This window comes from Lutjanus erythropterus, chromosome 17, assembly GCF_056507025.1.
Source record: "Lutjanus erythropterus isolate fLutEry1 chromosome 17, fLutEry1.hap2, whole genome shotgun sequence".
Classification (NCBI taxonomy): domain Eukaryota; kingdom Metazoa; phylum Chordata; class Actinopteri; order Lutjaniformes; family Lutjanidae; genus Lutjanus; species Lutjanus erythropterus.
Genome location: NC_139333.1, coordinates 5,825,995 through 5,848,830, shown reverse-complemented (window position 1 = coordinate 5,848,830; position 22,836 = coordinate 5,825,995). Strand labels below are relative to the sequence as shown.

The 22,836-nt window shown below is 40.1% G+C and overlaps 1 protein-coding gene across 4 annotated transcripts in view; it reads right to left on the bottom strand.

The window, feature by feature from the left end:
• Nucleotides 1-886: 886 nt before the first annotated feature.
• The window catches only part of abcc3 (ATP-binding cassette, sub-family C (CFTR/MRP), member 3), a 63,861-nt gene continuing 41,911 nt past the window's right edge, over nucleotides 887-22,836 (bottom strand). The window contains exons 13-31 of one of the 4 annotated variants that reach the window (XM_084740694.1): nucleotides 21,804-21,950; nucleotides 21,605-21,692; nucleotides 21,201-21,270; nucleotides 20,980-21,106; nucleotides 19,676-19,852; nucleotides 19,249-19,416; nucleotides 18,228-18,411; nucleotides 18,015-18,123; nucleotides 17,087-17,243; nucleotides 16,627-16,834; nucleotides 15,609-15,919; nucleotides 10,409-10,608; nucleotides 8,025-8,151; nucleotides 4,854-4,955; nucleotides 4,238-4,384; nucleotides 3,906-4,064; nucleotides 2,824-2,990; nucleotides 2,534-2,728; nucleotides 887-1,663 (exon numbers count right to left, since the gene is read on the bottom strand). In XM_084740694.1, coding sequence (XP_084596820.1) covers nucleotides 1,552-1,663; nucleotides 2,534-2,728; nucleotides 2,824-2,990; nucleotides 3,906-4,064; nucleotides 4,238-4,384; nucleotides 4,854-4,955; nucleotides 8,025-8,151; nucleotides 10,409-10,608; nucleotides 15,609-15,919; nucleotides 16,627-16,834; nucleotides 17,087-17,243; nucleotides 18,015-18,123; nucleotides 18,228-18,411; nucleotides 19,249-19,416; nucleotides 19,676-19,852; nucleotides 20,980-21,106; nucleotides 21,201-21,270; nucleotides 21,605-21,692; nucleotides 21,804-21,950 — 2,955 coding nt within the window. In that variant the 3' untranslated portion in view covers nucleotides 887-1,551. Of the gene's footprint in view, nucleotides 1,664-2,533; nucleotides 2,729-2,823; nucleotides 2,991-3,905; nucleotides 4,065-4,237; nucleotides 4,385-4,853; nucleotides 4,956-8,024; nucleotides 8,152-10,408; nucleotides 10,609-14,001; nucleotides 14,316-15,608; nucleotides 15,920-16,626; nucleotides 16,835-17,086; nucleotides 17,244-18,014; nucleotides 18,124-18,227; nucleotides 18,412-19,248; nucleotides 19,417-19,675; nucleotides 19,853-20,979; nucleotides 21,107-21,200; nucleotides 21,271-21,604; nucleotides 21,693-21,803; nucleotides 21,951-22,836 lie in introns of all 4 variants that reach the window. The other 3 variants (XM_084740693.1, XM_084740696.1, XM_084740695.1) reach the window with 3 other exon arrangements.

Below are 22,836 nucleotides of genomic sequence, written 5' to 3'. Positions count from 1 at the left end.
TCGTCCATGAGTAGATGCACACTTCTTTCTGTGCTGTGATTCGGTTGGTGGGGGCAGTGAAACGTGAAACCGCTCACAACGAGGTCTGTGGATGATCTTGAGTAACCGGGTCATGATTTCTGGAAAGAGAACCTGTTGCTGGGTTCTTCAAATGTACTTTTTTGGTGTTTTGAGCGCCACAAGCTGAGTGACATCTAATCCCATTATACTGAAGAGAGAGCAGATAACTTTGCGGCTGATATCTCCAGAACTCACACCAAAACTGTCTAGATGAATAAACAGCACTACAGGTAAGATGGAACGTGTCTATTTGATTTTGGGGTGAACTGTCCCTTTAAGTATTTCTTCAGTGTGGTATTATCACTTTTACTCCAGTAAAGACTGCATATTTCTTCCAGCACTGTTTATTTGTATCTAGTTTCATTGTTAACAAATGAAATCCAAATATATAACTGTACGGTCCAGTGTGTAAGATTTACACGATTTGTTGGCAAAATATGGCAGAAATGTAATATAATATTTATATGTATATTTTAATTCATGTATAACCTCTTAAAAATAAGATTTGAGTTTTCATTACTATAGAGTGAGCTTTATATCTACAGAGGGTGTGGGTCCTCCTTCATGGAGGCCGCCATGTTGCACCACCATGTTTCTACAGTAGCCCAGAATGGACAAACCAAACACTCGAGAGGGAGACTTTGGTTTTCTGGTTCTTTAGATTCTGCCAACACTGCATGAACGCAGCGTAAACGCTCGCATCTTTCACAGCCTTTGTTTGAAGAATTTGGTGTCTGTGCCTAATTTTCAAGACAGCACACAAACATTCATCTTCCTTTTTTTTTAATAAAGGCATTTTCATATTTCATATTTTGGTGGTACAGAATTCAAGTTTTTATAGATTTGGTTCACAAAAGAATCACATATTTAACTGAGCAAATTTCCCTAGACGAAACAATTCTTTAAAAAGTAGCTTAAATAATGGTACAGTACAAAAATAAGTGGGTGTATCACAAAAGTGTACGTTTTTTTCTTACGAGGAAAGTACAGTGGCACAGCATTTTTCTTTGTAGAAAAAATAAAATAAAAAAGTTCCTCCTTTTTTTCTTCTTTTTTTTCTTGTTGTTTTGCAGCAGACAGCCGATTAGAAAACGATACATTCACTGGCTTTCTTCATCCCACTGGCAGAAGGCACTAAAGAGCAGACTTGGATCAACTAGAACTTGCACATATGGCTTGTTTTTTTGTTTTTTTTTCCTGTTTAGACCTCAAAGAGACGGTGTTGCCCCACTCAGGACGATACAGTCAGTGCCAGAAACTTAAGACAATCAAAGAAGAGGATGTAACTGTCCTGATGTGGGTTCAGACAAACTGTTTGCAACTGCTAATTGATCCAAATCTGCAAAAAGTTCAGGCTTCATTCAAAACCAGCAGTAAGTGTCCTGAAGACTCTTCAGTTCCACTGCCAGCTCTGAACTTCACAGTCAGACTGAACGAAGCTGAACTGATCCTCTGAACTCTGGTTTGGAACATGGGGACAAAAAGGCGGTTCTACTGGGCCAGTCCTGCATCTTTAGCCATGCCGTAGAAGATTCCTCTCTGTGATATGAGGTTTGTAGGCGTGTCAAACTCTGCTATCTGTCCCTTGTCCAGCACCAGCACTCTGCAGCAGGAGAGGAGAGACAAGGATTCACTCAAAGTCAGATTTTTCATCTACATATGCAATATTGCAATAAGAAATGATAAGGAATTGACCTTTAAATGCATATCATCAAATTCAGTTTGTATGACTGGCCTGACCATAAGCACACCATTGCCAACACAGACTGTACAAAGTTCACAAGGTGAAATAATCTTGAATCTTTATTGTAAAGAGAAATGCAGATGCATGAGGAGTTTTAGCTGCTGCACTTCCAACAAAATGAGAGAGCCTTGTGACTGGAAAATACTTGATGCACCAGAACAACTTTGTCCAACATTTGAAGTTACACAAAGAACTGAGTCGAGGTTAATATTGATATAGGGAGCTAATGCTTAGCTAGCATTAGCTTTAGAGCTGCAGTCAGTAACTTTGGAAACCAATGAGGCTGGAAACTGACGGGACACAAATGTTTGTATACGTGCAGACATTAAGTATACAGAACAGTTTTAACACATGTCTGAAGTCCTTTCATCTGTCTGTTATAGTCCTGTCTTTTTAGCATTCAGACATACTGCAGGAGATGCTTATAGGAACATTCGTCATGACTTCAGTCAGGCATGACAGGACTGGAAAAGGACGCGATGGTTGCACAATATTTGGCGCCTGGTGTTTGAGACGGTTCTCTAATAAATGAATGTTGAAGCTCACCTGCTCTTCTCGCTGTAAATTTCTTCACACATTTAATCATTAATTTAATGATTTACAGATAATTCTACAGACTATTATATTGTCAAAGATAAGATGTCCAGTTTATTACTTGACTTAAACAGTGCTGCATGAAGTTTTGCTGCGTTTCTTTCTCTTTAAAGCAAGTGTTCATATATACTGCACCTTGTGTAGTCCATGATTGTGTTGAGTCTGTGAGCGATGGTAAAGACGGTGCAGTCCTCAAACTGAGTCCTGATTGTGGACTGGATGAGGTCATCTGTCTCCAGGTCGATAGCAGCTGTAGCTTCATCCAGGACCAGGATCCTGGTCTTCCTCAGGAGGGCTCGAGCCAAACACACCAGCTGCCTCTGACCCACACTGTACACACAAGAGAGAACCTTTAGTGTGTCTGTCAACTGCAGTTAACTCATTCAAACTGCTGGTTTACCGCGTCTCTGTTCCTCGGAGCCCACCTGAGGTTCTCTCCTCCCTCTGAACACTCCAGATCCAGTTTTGCCGGCTGGTTGCTGACAAACTTGTGGAGGTGAGAATGTTCCAGAGCTTTCCACACCTCCTCATCATTGTACTTCTCAAAGGGGTCCAGGTTCATCCTCAGTGTGCCTGAGAACAGCACCGGCTCCTGTGGCAGAAAAAAAAGATTTTGAAGATAACAGACAAGCAGATACCGCCGACTAGAGCGAGTCTGCATTTATTTGGTTCTGGTGGCTTGGTAGCAGTTTTAATAGACGCCAACAGAATTCACGTTCCACTCTTTGTTCATTTTTTGTTCCCAATTTAAGCTGATGATATAAAATATTTACATTTAATCTTTAAAGGTCCACAGGGATTTTCCTGACAAAATAGAAGAAATGGAAGATAAAATTCATAAGTGTGTTTTCCTTAGTGTATAATAAGCTGAAAATAGTAATCATGTTTACTTTAGAATGAGCTCTTTATATGTAATGAGGGCGCAGGTCCTCTGCCAAGGAGGCCAGAAAACTGTGATGTCCTTGTGACGAACTCAGATTGTTAGTGTCTGAACACAGTTTGGAAAGATTAATACCATAAAATATTGATATCAGAAGCACAAGGTTTTAAAGGAAAAGTTTGCCCCAAAATCAAAAACACGTTTTTCTCCTGGTCTATAGAGCAATTTATCCATCTAGATTTTTTTGGTTTTGTTTTTTTTGCATGTAGAGTTTTCTGCCTTCCCTCAAATATAATGGGACTAAATGGCACAAATCCTGTGTATACTGGAGCTACTTTCTGTCTAATAGAAAGAAAATAGTTCCTACATGAAACTGCTCGCAACAAGGTCTGTAAATTATCTTGAGTAACCGGGTCATGATTTTTGGAAAGAGACATTGCTTTAGAATTTTTCAAATGTATTTTGGAGCATCACAGGCAGACATCTCTACGCCTGATATCTGCAAAACTCTCGTCAAAAAAAATCTAGATTGATAAAAAGCACTTCAAGATTTCATATCTATCAAACTGAAGTCTTCCTCTCACTGGTCTTGTGAGAAATGTGTGTGTGGACGTGTGTGTTGTGTACCTGTGGAATGATGGTGAGTTTGGACCTGAGGTCGTGCAGGCCTATCTCAGCTATCTTCACCTCGTCGATGGTGATCTCTCCTGCTGCAGCCTCCAGCAGTCTGAAGAGGCACAGCGTCATGGAGGACTTTCCTGCCCCAGTACGCCCCACGATACCAATCTGCACGCGCACACACACACACACACGCGCGCACACACACACACGCGCACACACACACACGCGCACACACACACACACACACACACACACACACACACACACACACACACACAGCTATGATCAGTGAAGCTGCCCTGTTGAGTCATTATCGTTACTGATCACACCCTCCCCACCTTCTCTCCTCCTCTGACGCTCAGTGTGAGTTTCTTTAGGACGAGGTCCAGTCCCTCTCTGTAGCGGACGCTGTAGTCGTGGAACTCCACGTTCCCCTCCATGGGCCATTCGGGTGGGGGCTTCTTGTCCTCCACCTCCCAGGGGGCCTGTGAACACAAACGCAGCACTTCTGACTAGGAAAACTTTCTGAACAACTCATTAGCCTGCTTGGCTCTCAGCACAACTGATTTGTTTATCGCTCTAAAAGCTCGGAGAGTTGGACGCGCGTGAGTGTGTGTGTGTGTGTGTGTGCAGAGTCACTTAGAGCTGCCAAACATTTATGTCACCTCTGGGACACGCTGGATGCTCCAAACAAAGGCTTCACTAACAGCTATACCAGCTATAGAAGGGGCACACAGTGCTGAAGGAGAACACTGTGTACAGTACAGATGTATCAGAGGGGCCCCTGTTGGCACCAGGTAATCTCACATTTCTGGATCTAGTTAGAGTTTATAGCTCCTGTGTGTTGAGAACATGACCTGGCAGCAGAACAGTTTTTTGGAATGTGGATAAATTCCTGCTTTTAACTGCAGCACAAAGCCAACACTATTTTACTTCACACACACACACACCTACCTCTGTCTTGGTCTCGGAGTACTCCTTCACTCTCTCCACCGCCACGATGTTGTTCTCCAGATCTGAAGACATTCGCACCATCCAGTTCAGAGACATGGTCACCTGCAAAAACAACACAGGCTTGTTTAAAAGCTCTCTCAATGCCATGTCATGTATTTCAGTGTTCCCCTGCTGCTGGATACATGGAAAGACCATTAAATCAGCCGTGGAGCATGTCAAACATTACCAAAAGGAGTCTTAAGCAGCGTCTGCCAAACTTTTGTTTTTTTCTGGGGACCCACTTTTTAAAAGTGACAAACCATTGCAACCCAGTTCACAAAAGGCCATATCAATAAATCTTGTGTTAATTTGAGCAGACATGAACATTGCTTATCATTTTTAGTCATTTCTGCATCACCTTATATTATCCTGACACGTGATTGAATGCAAACACATGTAAAACACTTTATGAATGAGAAATAAATAGGTTTAGTCTGAGTTCATCTCATTGTTTTTATTTCCTATAATCGGGAAAACAACACAGGACATTTTAGCCTACTTCATAAATGAGACAAAAATATAATGAAATAGTTAACTGAACATAAAAGATGAACAGTTGGTTAGATAAAGGTAGATAAATGGTGAAAAGCTAAAAGTGGTCACTCGTCAGTGGTCAGTAGCTTAAAATGCCAACTTATACCACTCCAACTAATATTAATACAAATACAAATATGAGCAAACTGATCAAAACAATTTAAGTATATGAGAAACAAAATTAACAATATCCCCTTTTACATGATTTATAGTGTTAAATAACATCCAGTTTGAAAGTTTGTTCAACTGAACACATCTGAAATATGAAGGGCTGTGTTTAAGCACTTTTTAAGTTTGATACCAAAACTTTGATTATCTGCTGATACAGATACAGAGTGTCTTTTCTCCTTTTTTAAGATGTTAGCACAACTAAAAATCTGGACCAAGGTTTATTTTTTTGAGACACTGTTTATATTTGATCTGGTTAGTTTGGCTTCACATTGCAATTACCGAAGTGGACTAAAGAACTTAACATCATACCTACGTCCTGTTGTCATCACCTGCATGAGCTGCGTCTCCCTACATTTGACACTGATTGGTTTGTAGATGGCGTGCGTCTGACGTTTATGATTCTGCACGTAGCCTGACTTCAGTGTTCGTTTTTACATCATCAGACCAGATGTCAATTAATCATGATCCTCTCCCTGTGTGCTCCCACGGCTCATTTTGTTTTGGTGTTTTGTCTTTCCTTTTTCAGCCTCTGATGATATCCTGTTGTAATTTCCTTAATTGGTCCGAAAGCCCAAGACATCCATAAAATGTTTTCACAGCAGAAACAACCTGAACTATGGTGCAGTTTGATCCTGGATCATCTCTTTTCAGACCACTGGTCTGGGGGAGGTTTCATATCTGTAATTTTGGTCTGAATCAAACTGAAAAGTCTGGACCAAACGAGGTAGGTGAAAACACCCTTAGACAACTGAGCTGTTAATAAAACATATGGAAGCACTTTGCTGAACCGAGCCACCTAAAAAACATCATGCTCAAACTTAACAAATATTCTTCTCCCATAAATGAAAGAAAAACACAGCCCACAACATGTTATGCAATACTGCTGGTTATTTTTAGACTATTTCACAGACAGAGAACTTCAGCAGCATTTTGGATCGGTCATTACCAGAAATGTAAATCAGTTGCATATTGGTTTCATTTGCTTTGATTCTTTACTAACAGTCCCGGTTTGCTGGTTTTATCTGTTTTATTTGCTTGGATTTTATTTACTTGCTTGGAAATATTTTTTATGATTAAACTGTTTTTATGAACTGCTTGTTCCTGCTATTGAAGTTGCTGCCTTATGTAAAGCTCTATAAATACGATTCTCCTCCTCCTCCTCCTCCTCCTCCTCCTCCTCCTCCTCCTCCTCCTCTAATGGTTCAATAACTAACTGCAACTAACCATTATTTTCATTGGCAATTAATGTGTTGATTATTTTCTTCACGAGTTATTTGGTCTCCTTATTATTGATAGACAAAGGACAAAGGTCCTTGTGACGGAAATGTCAAACTTTTTTCTTATAAATGCAGAGTAGATAAAAGTGTGCAGGAATTGACTTTCTCTTTCAAATGATGGCGGTTTGGTCTATAAATATAATAAACATAAATCTAAAAAATTAAAATAGTGAAGAAATCACAACTGCATTTTTCCAGTGGCCAGTTTGATGCATTCAAAGTCAGTCCAAAACTTTGAGATACATAATTTACTACAATGTAAGAAAATGCAATGAAAAGAGCTGCTGATAAAGGTTAATATGTGCCAGTTAGTACCTGTATTTATTGATTTTTTTAGCCACTTGGAGCAGCGGAACACAACACTGACATATTAATATTAGCTATAGTGGAAATGTTAGCAAGCAGCTAATATTTACACATGGAGCAGTGCAGAGCAAAACTAGCATTGATTTGGAGTCATGTTTCTAAAGATCTGATGACTGTTACTCCGAATGTACCCTCCTTTAACTTGTTTGGTCTTCAAATCCCGAGAAAAATATCTGGATCTTTAACTGATAAATACTCCAGTGTTCACCAGCTCGTCTCTCTGCTGTTTGATGCTGGCTTCTTGTGCACAACAGATTTATCAGAGCTTTAATTTTTAATGGAAACAGATGTCTGCTGTTAAATAAGTTGATAAGAGCCATAAACCCAAAACAATGAGGTAGTGTAAAATAGGCTGAAAGAATCCTTATTGAGTTTAACCACAAAACTGGTGATAATTAAAATCAATTCAAAGCATTTATAGTCATACGCACAGTTAAAAAGAAAGGTCCCTGTACTATGACATTCTTCCTTGCCTTCCACTCTGAATGTCCTAATTCTCTGTGACTTAGTCTTAACGAGTGACTCCTTGACATTAGAGACAGTGAAACACTGGTGAAACAAAAATAATGATTTATGCAGCTTTAACTGAAAAACTATTTAAGGTATTTGTAACATCAACACAACTCAATGCTACCAATGCTTACTTGTAACATATACAGTATAATGACAGTAACTTAACACTGCTGTGCCATAAAAACAAAACAAACACCTCAGCTGCTGATTTACATCCTGTGTCTCATGTAAACAGTTAAATGCTTCAGATGGATCATATTACTGTAGTTACCTGTAGAGCGTAGGACACTGACAGACCCACGAGGCCGGGGTTCAGATTCTCTTTTCCGGTCACAGCAAACAGAGCGGCAAACAACACGATGCAGTTTCCAATGAACTCGATACGGACTCCGAGCCACCTGGATGACAACAGTTTGTCACAGTAGAGCGTTACAGACATGAAAAGTCAGACCTGATGGAGAAGTGAGGAGCTCAGCCTCTGGTATCAATACTGTGTGTATGTAACTGCAAACCATGCTTCAATTTCCAGGTCCCATAATTTCATGGTAAATAGTTTCACGGTCAAGTATCATCTTCATGCAGATGGTGGTGACAAAGCAACATATTTGAAATTTCTCTGAATTCACCTGCTAATTACCAACAAATTTCATATTAAGTATGCGATAATTCGCATAATTTTCATGTGAAAAACCATGAAATTTGTGGGTAAATTCAGAACATTTTCCAAATGTGTTGCCTTGTAATTACCACCAACTACATGAAAATGGTACTTGCTAATCATAACATAATTGAACCTGAATTTAACATGAACATTTTTTGGTAATTTCTAAGAATATATTACTTAAGAATTAATTACTATCTATTTACCATGAAATCATGGGACGTAGAAACTGAAGCGTTACCAACTATAGGATAAATGAGTACTGAGTCATATATATTTTCAGGCATGCTGTCCTTTCACATCAGTTATCTGAACACGAGCAGAAAAAGCACAGGTGTGTGATGCTTGTATTATATTTAGATGTTCCAGTTCTAGGCTCTGATATTGTGCCAGCTGATTCACTGGCAGGCTTACTGGGTCAACATGGAACAGAGCCATCTCCACTGGTTTTAGTAACACCTGCTATGATGAATCACGTTCTGTACACTAAGTATAACATATGATACGTGAACGCTGTGGCAAGTGAGATCATCTTCAGCTGCTGTATGTGAGATGATAGACTGTCTGCTGCACAGCTGAGTGAACTCATCCATCTGCAGTGAGTCCTCTGTATGTTTATGTAGTGAAACATCTGGCAGCAGATATATTCCAGTGTTGGAATTTCTTCATTTTGTTTTGTGTCTCTCACCTTCTGAACACAGTCACTACTTGACTAGGACTGGAAGCTGCAGAGTTTGCTTTATTACTTATGGTATTTATTGGAAACGCAATCATTATTATCAGTTGTTAATGGCAATAACTGGGTTTGAATTGGATGTGGTTGCGACAAAAATTACACAATTTATTTCCTAAATTAGTTCATTTTTAAAAGTGCATGTCTGTTGTCCCACTCAAACGGGTGCTCCCACTTCATCTGCGTCTATGAGTCTGAGCCGACGGGACAACAGGGAACTGAAGACATTATTCGAGCCAGACTCCTTTAACAAAAAACACATCAAACAAGAGTTGCTGGACTCCCACTGCCTCAATCCAGTGAGTAACGTTAATTTGGATCTGAACTAACCTTTACAACACCAAAGTCACACAACAACACAAACAAACTAACTGATCAAGGCAGCGGTAGACCATCAACCCCTGTTGACTCCCAGGAGTCTGGAAGCCTAGAGACATCATAGATGTCCCCTGTTGCAAAGGGCATCTGACAGGAGAGTAAAAAAGTGAAATTACTCTAAAGATAGTGCACACTTTAAGTGATGTTACATCTTGTGTGTTATGTCATATAAAATCCTCTCAAACTCCAAAGTGTAAAAAAATGTAAAGTTGTGGTTTTACAGAGATGTGCCACACTGTTTCTTGATCACCATCAGACTGCTATACAACCAGCGGAGACATCAGAACAAGACATCAAGTGCATGAGAAATAGTCCTGTAAGTAAACACAAGTGAATCCACAGACACACTTTGGATTTTGTAGGTTGATTTTGTTATTTTTGGATAGAGCCAGGCTCATTCTTTACTGTTTGGGAAAGTGGGGCACATATCTTTACAGTATATATTGTTTTATTATCTACTATTGCCATTTTGTCTCTGTGTGTATTTGTTAGTAGATTGTACATATTTTCATACATATTTTACACACCTTTATATACGTTTTCTTCTAATCACTCTGTGATAAATTGTTTTATTCTTTAACGTGAACAATCCCCCCCCCCCTCCGGAGATCAATAAAGTATTTCTGATTCTGAATTTTTGTAGTTTTCTAGTATTTGTAAAGCACTCTGTAACTCGTTTTTGAAAAGTGCTACATAAATGAAGTTTCATGTTTCATACTGTACAGGTATGAAATTGGAATATTTCACAGTCAGAAAGTGATAAGCTCGTTCTATTATCCATCACCTCAGTGACTGTGTACAGAAGAATAAATTATGAGACAAAGTCTTTTCAACAACACTGGAACACAGCTGCTGTTGTGTTGAGCTGAAACAGAGCACTTACCTGTTGGACACTATACCAGGGTAGTAACTCTTTTGGTTGTCATCCACTCTCATATCACTCATCAGAACAAAGGCAGAGTGTCTGCCATAGGCTCGGATTACACTACAGCCTGTGACGGTCTCAGAGAAATGGGAGTATATGGGAGAGCGGCTGACTGACTCCAGACGCTTTAGCTGCCGAGACGTCGCAACGTAAAATCTCTACAGGGGTTGAGAAACAAACACAACATTACAACTGAACAAGAGGTCACAGCTGCTCAGATATTCAGAAAGAATTATGATGCACAAACATGAGCCCACACACACACATTCACACGCACACAGAGTAATAAAGAAAGCCTGTGAGAACAGAACACCTGCAGTTCTCATTTAATATTCCAATTTAGACATTTTTGATGGGATGCCAGCTAATGTTTCATAAGATCCTCAGAGGAGGCGAGTTCAAAGTCTACATGCAAATCAGGAATGTCTTACTCTCTAAATAAAATGTGTGTGATCCACTGATGTTTAACTGCAGGTGTTTTGTTTCCATCACACATATTTCTGCATTAAAATCACATTTATAGCCTAATTAAAAATGCAGTTACTTTGAAAATGTTAAAAGCTTAGTTTCCCATAGCATCTATATGTGCCATCATATTGATGAAGTGAGCGGTTTGGCTTTCATTTGCAGAATTTCAACTTGTACCATTCAGACAGAAGGCCCTCTCACAGTAAGATTATAGAGAAATGATGCAGCAGAGACACAGGCCATGCAGGATGGAAGCCATGACAAAGCCAGAGGATTAATATGAGCTTGTGTCAGTACGGCTGGTTTAAGTCATCGAGATGTCCAGTTAGATGAATGTTAAAGGTGAGCACACAGATCTGTAACGCCCCATGATTCTCTGCTCTATAATTTACTTTAATGACTACCTGTAGAATTTAATCTAATTTATTTGTGACTGATGAATTCAAGTCAAGATTCTAAAATTAAACAAATAATTAAAAAAACAAATAACAGAGATGTGCAAGTATGGTGGAAGTGCAAGATAGACTGACTGATAGATTGAGCAGCTAACATTGTATGATCTCTACTCAGCAGGTTAAAGGGCTACTCCAACAATTCAATATGTCACTTCCATAAAGTTGAGGGACTCACAGGACTAAAAACGTCAAAACCAGAGGTGGGAATCAAAGGCCCTAAAGGCCCCGCAATACAATTTTATTATGGTACTAAGCCACTGCACAATAATATTGCGATTTTAAACCTTGTGTAACATGCTGAGTACTGCAATAATATACAATATATTGCAATATCTTTTATTTATTACCTTCTTTCAAGTTCATATTATGTCCCCAAAGAAAAAACCTTGTCAACATTGTCATAAAAAGCTAGAAATCCCGCTGATCCTGACCTCTGCTTACCTTGTGAGGCAGCTGCATTCATGAGATCATGTGGGAATCCATCTTGCCAGGCTTCAAGTTATCTGTTTGTGTCTGCGCCAAAAGTGGTTCAGCCAATCAGCGTCCACGCTATGGCCGTGGTCTTAGGTGTTTCACGATAGCGAGACATCTATTAGTTGTTCATTTCGGTATTTCGAAAGAGTGCGCCAATTTTCTTAAAAAAAAACGACATAAATCTTAAACTGGCGTGCTATAGCTGCATACTTCAGGCTGCGGTTTATTGTTGCGTTTCCCCCTCGGTGCTTTTCTACCACGTCATATGGTTTGTTGATCTGATTAATTAAAGCCTGTGTTAGACTTGACAGACAGATGATTCATTCAATTACCTTCCAAGTGGTTTTTAAAAGTGCCTGCCCTTTTCCAAACAGTTTCTAAGGACGATTTCCCAGATGGTTCTGTGTCACAAACCATCTGGTGTGTCAGTGCCAAAAAGTTTAATTTGCATTTGCAATATTAATAATTTATATATTAAAAGATCGATATTCACTCAAAATACTGTGATACAATGTTGTTTTTCTCCCCAACACCCCTATTTGTAAAACAGGCTTTCTGTTAAAACCTAGAAGAAATAACCCTGGTAACATCATCTGGGTTACTTTTTTTTTTAAAAATTTGGAAAGTCCACTCCAGGATCCACAGAGGACATTATACTGCTGTTTTCATTGGCTGATTAGTCCTTGTGACGAGTATTGTGAACCTCATGTGTAAAATTGATGGAGTGTCCCTTTAACCAGATAAAACAGCAGAAATATGCCAAACCATGCCATCTTGAGGTCACACACAGGAGTGTGAATTATCAAATCTAAAATGACTCATAAAGTCTTAATCTCAACATGATACAAAGAAGAGCTACGATCCATTTGCCTTTAAACTTGTTAGAATTAAATATTACGAATAATGACAAGCACTAGCATTCATTTAGCAAAAATTAATGTTGAATTATTGAATTAATTTTCCTTATTGGTATGAGTTAAAAAAAAATCAACACTGCAGGGATGAACACTACACACAACCACTAACTACTGCTGTGAGACAGAGCTGCTCCTGCGGCAGGAATAACATGCAAGATGTTCCTCCTGGCACTGAAGATCTCAACAAATCAGCAAGTATGGTTAGAAAAAGACACTCACAGAGAAATCGGTTGAAATACTATAGATAGCCCCCTTCAGTTAGTAGACAGCTTAGTGGAAAAACAACAGTTGAGCTCAGTTTCCTGCACGAATAAGATGAATGTACTAATACAGTATAACTAGTGAGATTATTTCTGCCCCCAGAGCAGCCCTGCCTCTAAGGATTAATGCAGGGTTCCTACACATTTTCCATTTCAAAATTCCAGGCATTCCCAGACTTCTCTGCAGAGATCATATTAAGCACAAACAGTTAATGTTCAGAGAAGCTTAATATTTGGTTACATGTGATGCTGTGTATATAAAATTCAAAGATAAAGCTGCATTTTCTTTTCAAGTGAATTTGGCTGCGGATGTCTGGATTTGGGACAGTTATGAAGCACTGAGGGCAGAGCTGATTTGTGGGCTGTGGCATATAGGCACAGCTCTGCAAAGTACTAATAATACTAATACTTCTCGCCTTTCTTTCAACAACATCAGGCTTGCTCTGGCCTGGCCCTTGTTCTTTACACAGTGGTAAACCTTTTGCCCGTGACGGCGCCCTGCTACAAACGCCATAAAAACACTGTAAGATTTGAATTTATTTTTAGAAATTCAGCATTTTTCACTTAGGTGAACAGAACTGGGTCAATAATCTGGAAAGTATTTTTTCCATACTCTCTTCTTACATACTCAAGGAAATTACTATAATCAAATTCCATACTTTTCTCTACTGTGTAGGAACCCTGGTGATGTCATATAGCTAAACTTTTAATTTTCCAAAATACTCAAATTTAAGAGTTAAGCTTTCGGTGAGCTGCTGATTAGAGCTTCCACAGTCTAAAACTACAGACTAAACACTGAGCCACTGCCTGCTATGACTACTGGACTAGCAGAGACCAAACTACACTGCACCTGTAGCACTAGAACAGTAGTGATCAACACTTCAACCACATGCAGCAGTCTACCAGCACACACACTCCACAACACTCGCAGACATGCATGTCATATTAATGAGTTAGCAGACTCGTTTCCTATTTACCTGAACCCACCAATAGAACACCATTAATGGGGCTATGACTATGAGGAACATTGGGGTGAGGGCAGAGCATATGAGCAGCACATTCAGTGTGTACCAGAAAGTGCGCATCCATATGTCAATATTGTCTGGGATGTGGGAGTCTATAGCATCCACGTCTTTGCTGAAGCGGTTTAGTAACCGCCCAGTGGGGGTGCTCTCGAAGAAGGCCTGCGGAGCTCGCAGGACCCCCTGGAGCATGTTGCGGTGCATGAACTTGGCTGCCCGCAGCATACTGTAGGCCCGGCACAACAGGCAGTTAGCCAACAACAGCACACCTGCGAGAAGGGGGGGAGGGGAGGGGTCAAACGTGACAACACAACAACACCTGTGTTAAATAGATTAAGACCCGTTCCTAATGTCTAATGAAATGGCAGCTTCCACAAAGTCAAAGTGGCTTTTTAACACTTTATGAGACTTAAAATAAGACAAAGTTCAAGTTCTTTTTTTTTTTTTTAAATCATCAGTTCTTTCTTGATGATGCTGCGTCTTCCTCTCTGGGTGTCCTGCCATGGTGGTTATTACCGCTCAGGCTAACTACCAGGTCTAATATTTACAATGTGTGTGTGTCCAAGACAAACAGAAAATGTATGATGCATCACATCTTGTGTGCCAGCACAGTTCCCTAGAAGTAGAGCGGGGCGTCAGTGCAAATCAAGTGGTACAACATAACTTTGATATCAATCCTCCCTCTACAGTGTCACCATTTTCTAGACCTTGTTGTAAGTTGTTGTGCATGATTATAAAGATCAATTAAGAGTTACATAAAGCCTCAAAGTTATTACAAATCATTATGAATGTGTTTATAATGCATTATAGACAAGCCTTATTTAAGACATATCTTTAATGGGCTTAAACTGAGAAAATTGCGAGGAATTCTCATTCTGCCACACACACAAATTCCTTATTATCAAACCAGCCCACTACTCTTTTACTATTTCAACATCTGCTTCATGTTTCCATGACAACAAAAAAGGCTTCACTTCACAATAGTGACATTAACACCTCCATATGCTACTTTGTAATCCCTAAAACAAATCCCTGCAGTCAGTCACGCTAGCCTACAGTAAAAACCCTTTAAATGAAGCAGATCCTGCTGTTTTAACGATGATTCACCACTAGGGGGAGGTTACAGATCACTCATTACCTTTGGTTCCTGACACCCTCTCAGGTCAGGCTTGACATGCAAGTAATCTTAGAATATTGTGTTTATATCGGGGCCAGCTGTATTGCTCAACATGACAGTGTGCATATCTTTATGAGTGTGTGTGTGTGTATGTGTGGCATGTGTGGAAGCAGGCTGCGGGCAGGACAGGAAGTGTTTTGGGCTGCGGAGAGAGAGCAAAGTGAATTTATGATTGAAAAGGAGACAGTCAGAACTGTGGACGCTCATCACGGACAACATCACAGCTACAGAGAAACAAAAGCCAAAACTGGAAGGTTAAAAAAAAAAAGCTGCTGCGCCCACGTGCATACTGCATGCCATTCCAGGAAGAGGAAGAGTCGCACATTTGCAAAGAAAAGAGGAAGAGGAAGATCATCTGGGACGGGAGCAACATTTTCCCGAGTACCTGGACAAAGACGTATATGAATGCCAGGGGCGGTATGACAACGGCAAAGATGGGAGTGCTGGAAATGATAACTATCATGGTGGAGAGAGAAGTGAAGATGGTGCTCAGCAACATGAGCACGGTGGAGGGGAGGGCCTCGTCTATGACGTAGATGTCCTTGGAGAAGCGGTTGATGATGCGTCCTATAGGCGTGGTATCAAAGAAAGACTGGGGCGTGTGAAGTTTGTTGGTGAGCAGGTTATGGTGCAGCTTCTTGGCTGCGCCGATGTTCCCCATGGCTAGTGTGAAGGAAGATATCATGACCAGGATACCTGAGGTGGGGTTGAACCAAGAGGAGGAGGAATGGAGGGGAAAGATATTGGAGAGGAGGGTTTTAATGTGGAACGAGAAGACAATGGATTAACTAGTAGACACGTACAGCGTCTGTCCTGAATGTGAAGATGTAAAGGCAACGGTTCACTGTAAAAGGAACAGTAGTAAAACATTATGCCACACATTAACAAACATGCACACCACCATGCAATCAACCAACAAAATCCACCAAACAGTAAGAGTGCATACTAATTGTTATGTGTAGATGGGATGCTGGTCCTTTAGGTTTTGTACACTGAAGCTATTTTTGCCCAAAGCTTCTCTCCAGTGAGCTTATTGTATAAAAAGAAACCTTTCAACTGGCTGCAAAGCAAATACATTCAGTTAATTTCAACAAACTCTGCAACAAGAAGCTGTGTGGGTGGAAGACATTTGGCACCATGCAGTTTAAGTATCTGTTCGGGTTAAAAAATAATTCAAGCGCCATGATGCGGCACCACTTTCAACTCCACAACAAAGTCATCCTTTGAAAAAACATCAGTTTCTACTAAATTGTGTATATACAACAATAAATGCACAGAAATGAATAAGGTATAACTTTCAAGAGATATCTGAGATGTTTGGAAGTCAGGGTTGTACTGAACTATCTGTTTAAAATGACCTAGTGCCTCATTCAGTGCTTATTGTGACACTCAGTGTTTCTTACCTTGTGCAATGCCCAGTGCTGCGTACACCCCCACCCTCAAATGAACTTTTTCTTGAGTCTGATTTTTTGAGGCGTCATTGGTCCACTGGCTGAGCCAGATGTTTGCTCCGATGGCGGCGGCGCTCTGGCAGCCGTACAGGAAGCAGATGAACACTGAGAGCAGAGGTCCCACCGCCTTGACGTACTCCAGGTACACCTTCGCTTTCACCTGGTTAACAGTTAACAGGCCGAGATCAGATGATATCAGTTCAGAAAGCCTCAGTGACACAAATATATCTTATACTACATTATATCTAAACAACATTTCTGTTTCCATGCTATATCTTATCCATCTTGTTGGGTGTAATGCCTCCTGAAGAATGAATAAAGTAATAATAAATGATGACAATCTATTAGAATATTGTTAATAATTCATTTGTGAAGATATTTGTATAAGTGAACAGAGATTTGATGGACTGACCTTGCCCGTTTCTGTCGTCTCTGCCTGGATGAGCTTTTCCTTATCATGTGGTTTCTTCTTCTCTTGTGGCTCGGAGTGTCTCCTCTGGCTGCAGCCATGTCTCCTCACTGAGCGAGATCTGGTGTTGTCTCCGTCTGCTGAAATGATGCTGATCTGCCTGTGATTAGAGAAAAAATACTGTTAGTGTTTGACACTTACATGTCACTTCCTGATAGACAACTGCCCTGGATTGTGGATATTTGTAAAACTGGCAAATTTGTGTCAAATCTGTTGTCATTTAAGTTGTTAACTGTAACATTTAAATATATAGTTGATCACACTGGTCTGACCAATCAGACGTTCTTGTAGTGCTTATTTTATGTTTTTTTATTTATTTTTTTATTTACTGTGTTGCTTTGCCAGTGTCTTTGATAAACCAAATCTACCCAGCAGCATCATCTTACCACAGTTTGAACAACCTGCTACTGAACTCCAAGCAGGTAAATTAGATCTCCAATCTAATGTTAATGAAAGCATAAAACGTGTTTTGGATGAATGAGATATACACACTTTGTAATGAAAAACTAAAACATTCACCATGTTTCTGCCACTAAATTCTATTTACGTGACACAAAATTCTTCTACCTGGAAGTTATTGTAAACAAACAATTGGTCTGTATGACAGCGCACCGATGATAGTGTTTCCTCAGTTCCTATTTTTTAATAAGTGCTGTTCTTATTTTAGTCTTATGTATGTATGTGTGTGTGTGTTGGGGGGGTGTATTGTTTTATTGTTTTTATTGTATGAAGCACTCTGTGTTGCATTCTGTTTGTATGAAAAGTGCTATGTAAAGAAAGTTTGACTGATTAGTGAAAACACTCAACTGAAAGAAAGCAAGAGGTCTATAGGCAGTTAGAAAGAAACTCAAATCTTAAAAATGTTCTCTACCTTATGAAATTTCTCTTTGCTTCATTGACCACTGGCTCATTGTCCACCATGTCTATGTGGTTGCTAAGGGCGTCTTCAGGGTACAACTCCTCATCTTCCATTAACTCGTCTGTAAAAGCATTGATATGTAATATTATGTTATGTTGTTCAGAATTTTTCCCGCATTTTCCTGATTTACAGGGTGATAAAAAAGACGAGGAAGTGATGCTCTACCAGCGCCCTCGTCCTCCTCTATGATGTCATCCAGGGCGTAGTTCCTGAGAAACTCTGCAAAGGCTCCGTTCTGGTTGAGCAGCTCCTGGTAGGAGCCCATCTCTGACACCCTGCCATCCACTATCACCATGATGTTATCCACCTGAGGCAGGAAGCTGATGCCATGTGTCACTAGAATACGTGTCTGGAGCCAAACAACAAAAGAAACCTTGTCACCTGATAAACTACACACATAACAATACATAAAAAACCCACAGTTTAACACAAGCACACATTTTTTTACAGCTTCAGAGTATTCAAGTATCATGATATGTGAGCTTTCCCAGCAGACTCTAGTCACACAGGAACTCAAACAGCTCTTATCAGAAATGTGTCATAAATATGAAAAGCAAACAAGCAATAAACTGATAAAAAGACGCAGCTTCCTCTCTGGTAAAAAGATAAGATACAACTTCCTTCACAAGGGAATCAACAACCATGCAAGCAGCTCTGCGAGGCTGCACTTAACAGTGCTTTGAGCTAAATACTAATGTCAACACGCTAACAAAAAAGTTAAGCGGGTAGTTTAATAGGTATTGTACATTCGTTTGCTAGTTAGTGCTAAACACAAAGTACAGCTGAGGCTGATGGACATGACATTTGTTACAACAACTATTTAGATAATCAGTGAATTGATTTGAGTAATTTCTTAAGAGAAAAAGTAAAAAAAAATCTAAAAAAAATATTTTCTGGTTTCTTTACTCCTTTATGACAGTAGGTTGAATGTATTTCAGTTGTGGGCAAAACACCCAAGTGACATTTCCAGCTGATTTCATATCCTGTTTCAGTGCAACACAAGCCCGAAACAGAGTGTTGTTCAAATTTAAATTTATGAGCACAACAGATCACCACAAGAACTGAAGGTCATATGTTACTTAAACATACTTTGTTGTTAATTTACCTCTGCAGTGTGGTTTACAGGGGATATTTATGTCAAAGGTTGAAAGACAGAAAAGAAAACCTGGATTTACAATCTCCTCACCTTTCCCTTCAGCACCCCCTCTGGACCGATGAGGTTGTCAAAGATGTGTTTGGACACATGGGCGTCCACAGCTGACAGCGGGTCATCCAGCAGGTAGACCTCAGCGTCACTGTACAGAGCTCGGGCCAGACTCACCCTCTGTCTCTGTCCACCAGAGAGGTTGATGCCCTGCAGGATCGAGACGTGTCATCAGAACTGCTCCAATCACTGTTGCTATTGGCTAGTGCACCATGTGACTTATTTCAGTAACATATCAAGTTCAAAAGGGTGTTTCTCAAGACACGACTCAAATGAAATTAAACTAAGAATTAACAGACACCAAGAACTGCAGAAGCGAAACCAGAGACAGAGCTGACACCTGGAAACAGAAACAGAAAGTGGTGATTCAGTGAAGAGAAAGGAAAATGAAAGTTCTTCTCAGTTGTACCTTCTCTCCAATCTCAGTCATGTCTCCTCCGGGCAGCACTTCCAGGTCAGGAGTTAAGGCACAGGCATCCAAAACGCAGCGGTACTTCTGCTCATTGTAAGCTTTTCCAAACAAGATGTTGTCCCGCAGGGTGGCATTCTGTATCCACGCCTGCTGAGGTACGTATGCCACTGAGCCCTGAGGACAGAAACTTCTCTTTACACCACTTCCTCTGATGACAGTTCTGGTAATTAGCAACCCTTAAAGAGTGTTACGTCCCTGGAATATATCTACATGTATATCCTACAAAATTATGTCAGATTCTCCTTTCTCATGACATTCATATAGTTAGTGCCAATGTTTCTTATGTTTTTAAAGTAGTTCCTGCTGGAATATGGTTGATTTGACATTGTCCGTCCTGTTGTTTTGTGCCTTAGAGATATTCGACAGACTGCAGTCATTTCTAATAACAGTGCATACAGTACTATATAAAGAAAGTCCAACTGACTAATTCCCTTCTGTTTTTCTGTCTTTTGTGAAATTGTGTACACACAGTGCCAGTGCATAACAGAGCTAGTAATCACATATAATCTCACACATATATAAAAGTCAGTAAAAAGCAATGTTTAAATATGAACGTAGGCAATACATGGAGGTGGGGTGAATGATCTAATAATTAATGCCTCCAGGTACATCTACCCCTAAATATTCACAGTAGATCCTTAGCTTTGTGCGCGCACAAGCGAATGGCATGTCGGGGCTTTAGGAGACATGGATTATATCAGATGAGCGGTATGGAGTCTGGGAGATTCTGCAATACTGTTTTCCTGTGAAACTCAAGTAGTGTTTTGTGGACTAAAAAACTAAACCCAACCTTAAGTCAGCATGAGAGTGAATAGATAATGACTGAATTTTCATTTTTGTGTGAACTATCCCTTTAAGTTGTCATGGTGATCATGTTGGCTGTTTATACATCCAGCTCTCCATTTGGCTCTGTTAATTCTGGAGGGAAATATTTGGCTCTTAAGCTGCTAAGTCCTTATAACCTATTGACTAACTGTGACTGTCTGCTGTTTGGTGCTGAGCAGGTCGGATTCAGTGGCTTTATCACAGCTTTTTATTTTTGATGAAAGCAGCTACCTGCTGCTCCTGGATACAGTTCTGTGAGAGTAGTAAGACTGAACCAATACAGTAAAATCGCATGATCATGTGATTCACTGGTAACATGAGAAGACTAGGCATTAATGTAGCTTTTTAAGAAGGAAAAGGGAGAATAAAATAATCTGCTACTTGCTGGTTTGTTACACAACAAAGTGAAGTCCTACCCGAATAGAGACCTCGCCCTCCACTTTCTCCATTTCACCCAGGAGCGCAGATATTAGGGAAGACTTCCCACAGCCAACATGGCCCACCACTGCCAGCAGGGAGCCCTGGGGCACCATCACGTTAATACTAGAAACACACAGTCAACATTAACATGTTTTCAGATCGGCCTCGGGTATAATACATGACAAGTGCAAACAGGATGCAGCTTTTCGTGACATACTTATGCAGAACAGGAGGATCTTCTTTAGCCCAGGTGAATTTTCCGTTGATGACGGTCACTGCAAAGTCTGCTGAGCAACACAATGGCAGGTGAATTCCACTGGACAAAAACCTCAAAGGCATTTCTAAACTATTAGTCATCCAAAAGCTTCTCAGACTGAGTCACTGTGTGAAAGCTACAAGTAGGAGGCAGTGACTTTGCCCTAAAGCCTTGAATTTAAAAGAGCCTGCTGAGTTTACACAGTAATGACGATGCACATTTTCTCACAGTACTGCAGCCACTGAGGTCTGTTTAAAGCATGTGCAATAACATCAGGAAATGACTGAAGCTGGGCAAGGTGGGAAAAAAAAGTAACAGCATGTTGTTTTAACCTTAATCAAAGGAAGAGCTGCGTTTGATTTTACCTGTGGCTGTGTTTTTTCTGTCTACAGAATTTGGATCCAGCTCATCATGACTCAGGAAACCTTGGATTCGCTTCAGTGAGACGCTCGCCTGCCACGCAGAATAAACACACAGTCAGGCACTCAATGAAACCTGTAAACAAACACATGCAGGAAAAGGAAGCAGGAAAAAAAAGAAAAGAAAAGAAGAACAAGTTCAGACCTGTACGATACTGCTGATGACTTGGGGAAGCATGTTGAGAGGAAACCTCAGGATGTTGAAGAGCGACAGCGACACAAAGGCCTTCTCAGCATCCAGGACGTTGTTCTCATCCACAGTCACATACACGGCAAACGTTGTCAAGGCAACCTGGAAACACATTGGCAAACGGGCCGCTCAGATGTACAGCAGTCGGAGCTGTGATGCTACACACTCTTGCACATTCATCTGAGTCAACCAGTGACTCAGCAACAATGACTTCATTTTCAACAGCTGGTGATATTCATGGTGTTTATAATCACTGATATACACTGGCTGTGGGCTGGGAAAGTGTGCAATTATCTGACAAATAAAACAGTCCCACTTTACAATAAGACTTGCCTTATAAATTATTTATAAAATAATAACAAAGGCTCCCTTTTGCCAGGAGTAACTCATTAATAAGATTAATTAGTAGAGGGCAGTAACCGGATTTTGCCAAATAGGGAGCCCACACTGATGTATGAAAGCTGCATTATAACTTGTTTATTAAGTGTTTACAACATAATTAATAACCTAATTACGAACTATTTGTAAATCAGGGTAGTCCTACTGTAAAGTGGCAACAATAAAACATATATGATCACAAAATCAATCAACCAATAGCTTCATTAAAGTGAGACTGTGTGACCTATAAAACCTGATGCAGCCAAAATGAAAAAGGAGCAGTTGTTCGCTCACACAGACATTTCTCCAACAGACCTCCTGGATCAGCTCATGCTTTTCTCTAAGTTTATGATTTGGTTCAGTAAACAGGCAGTCAGCAGATGAAAAGTGCTGTGTTATGTTGCCAAATCCTCTTGTGTAAAGGTTGCTCCAAGTTCCAGAAAGGAAAAAAAAAAGAACATATTACCGTTAACTTGCCCTATACACTAAAAACTAGGCCTGGACGATACAGCTGAAACACCTATTAATATAGATAGTGAAGTTTTATATTGGTATCAGTATATTTTTGACCAAATACCTCAAAATTGATACAGCAACAATACTGTATGGG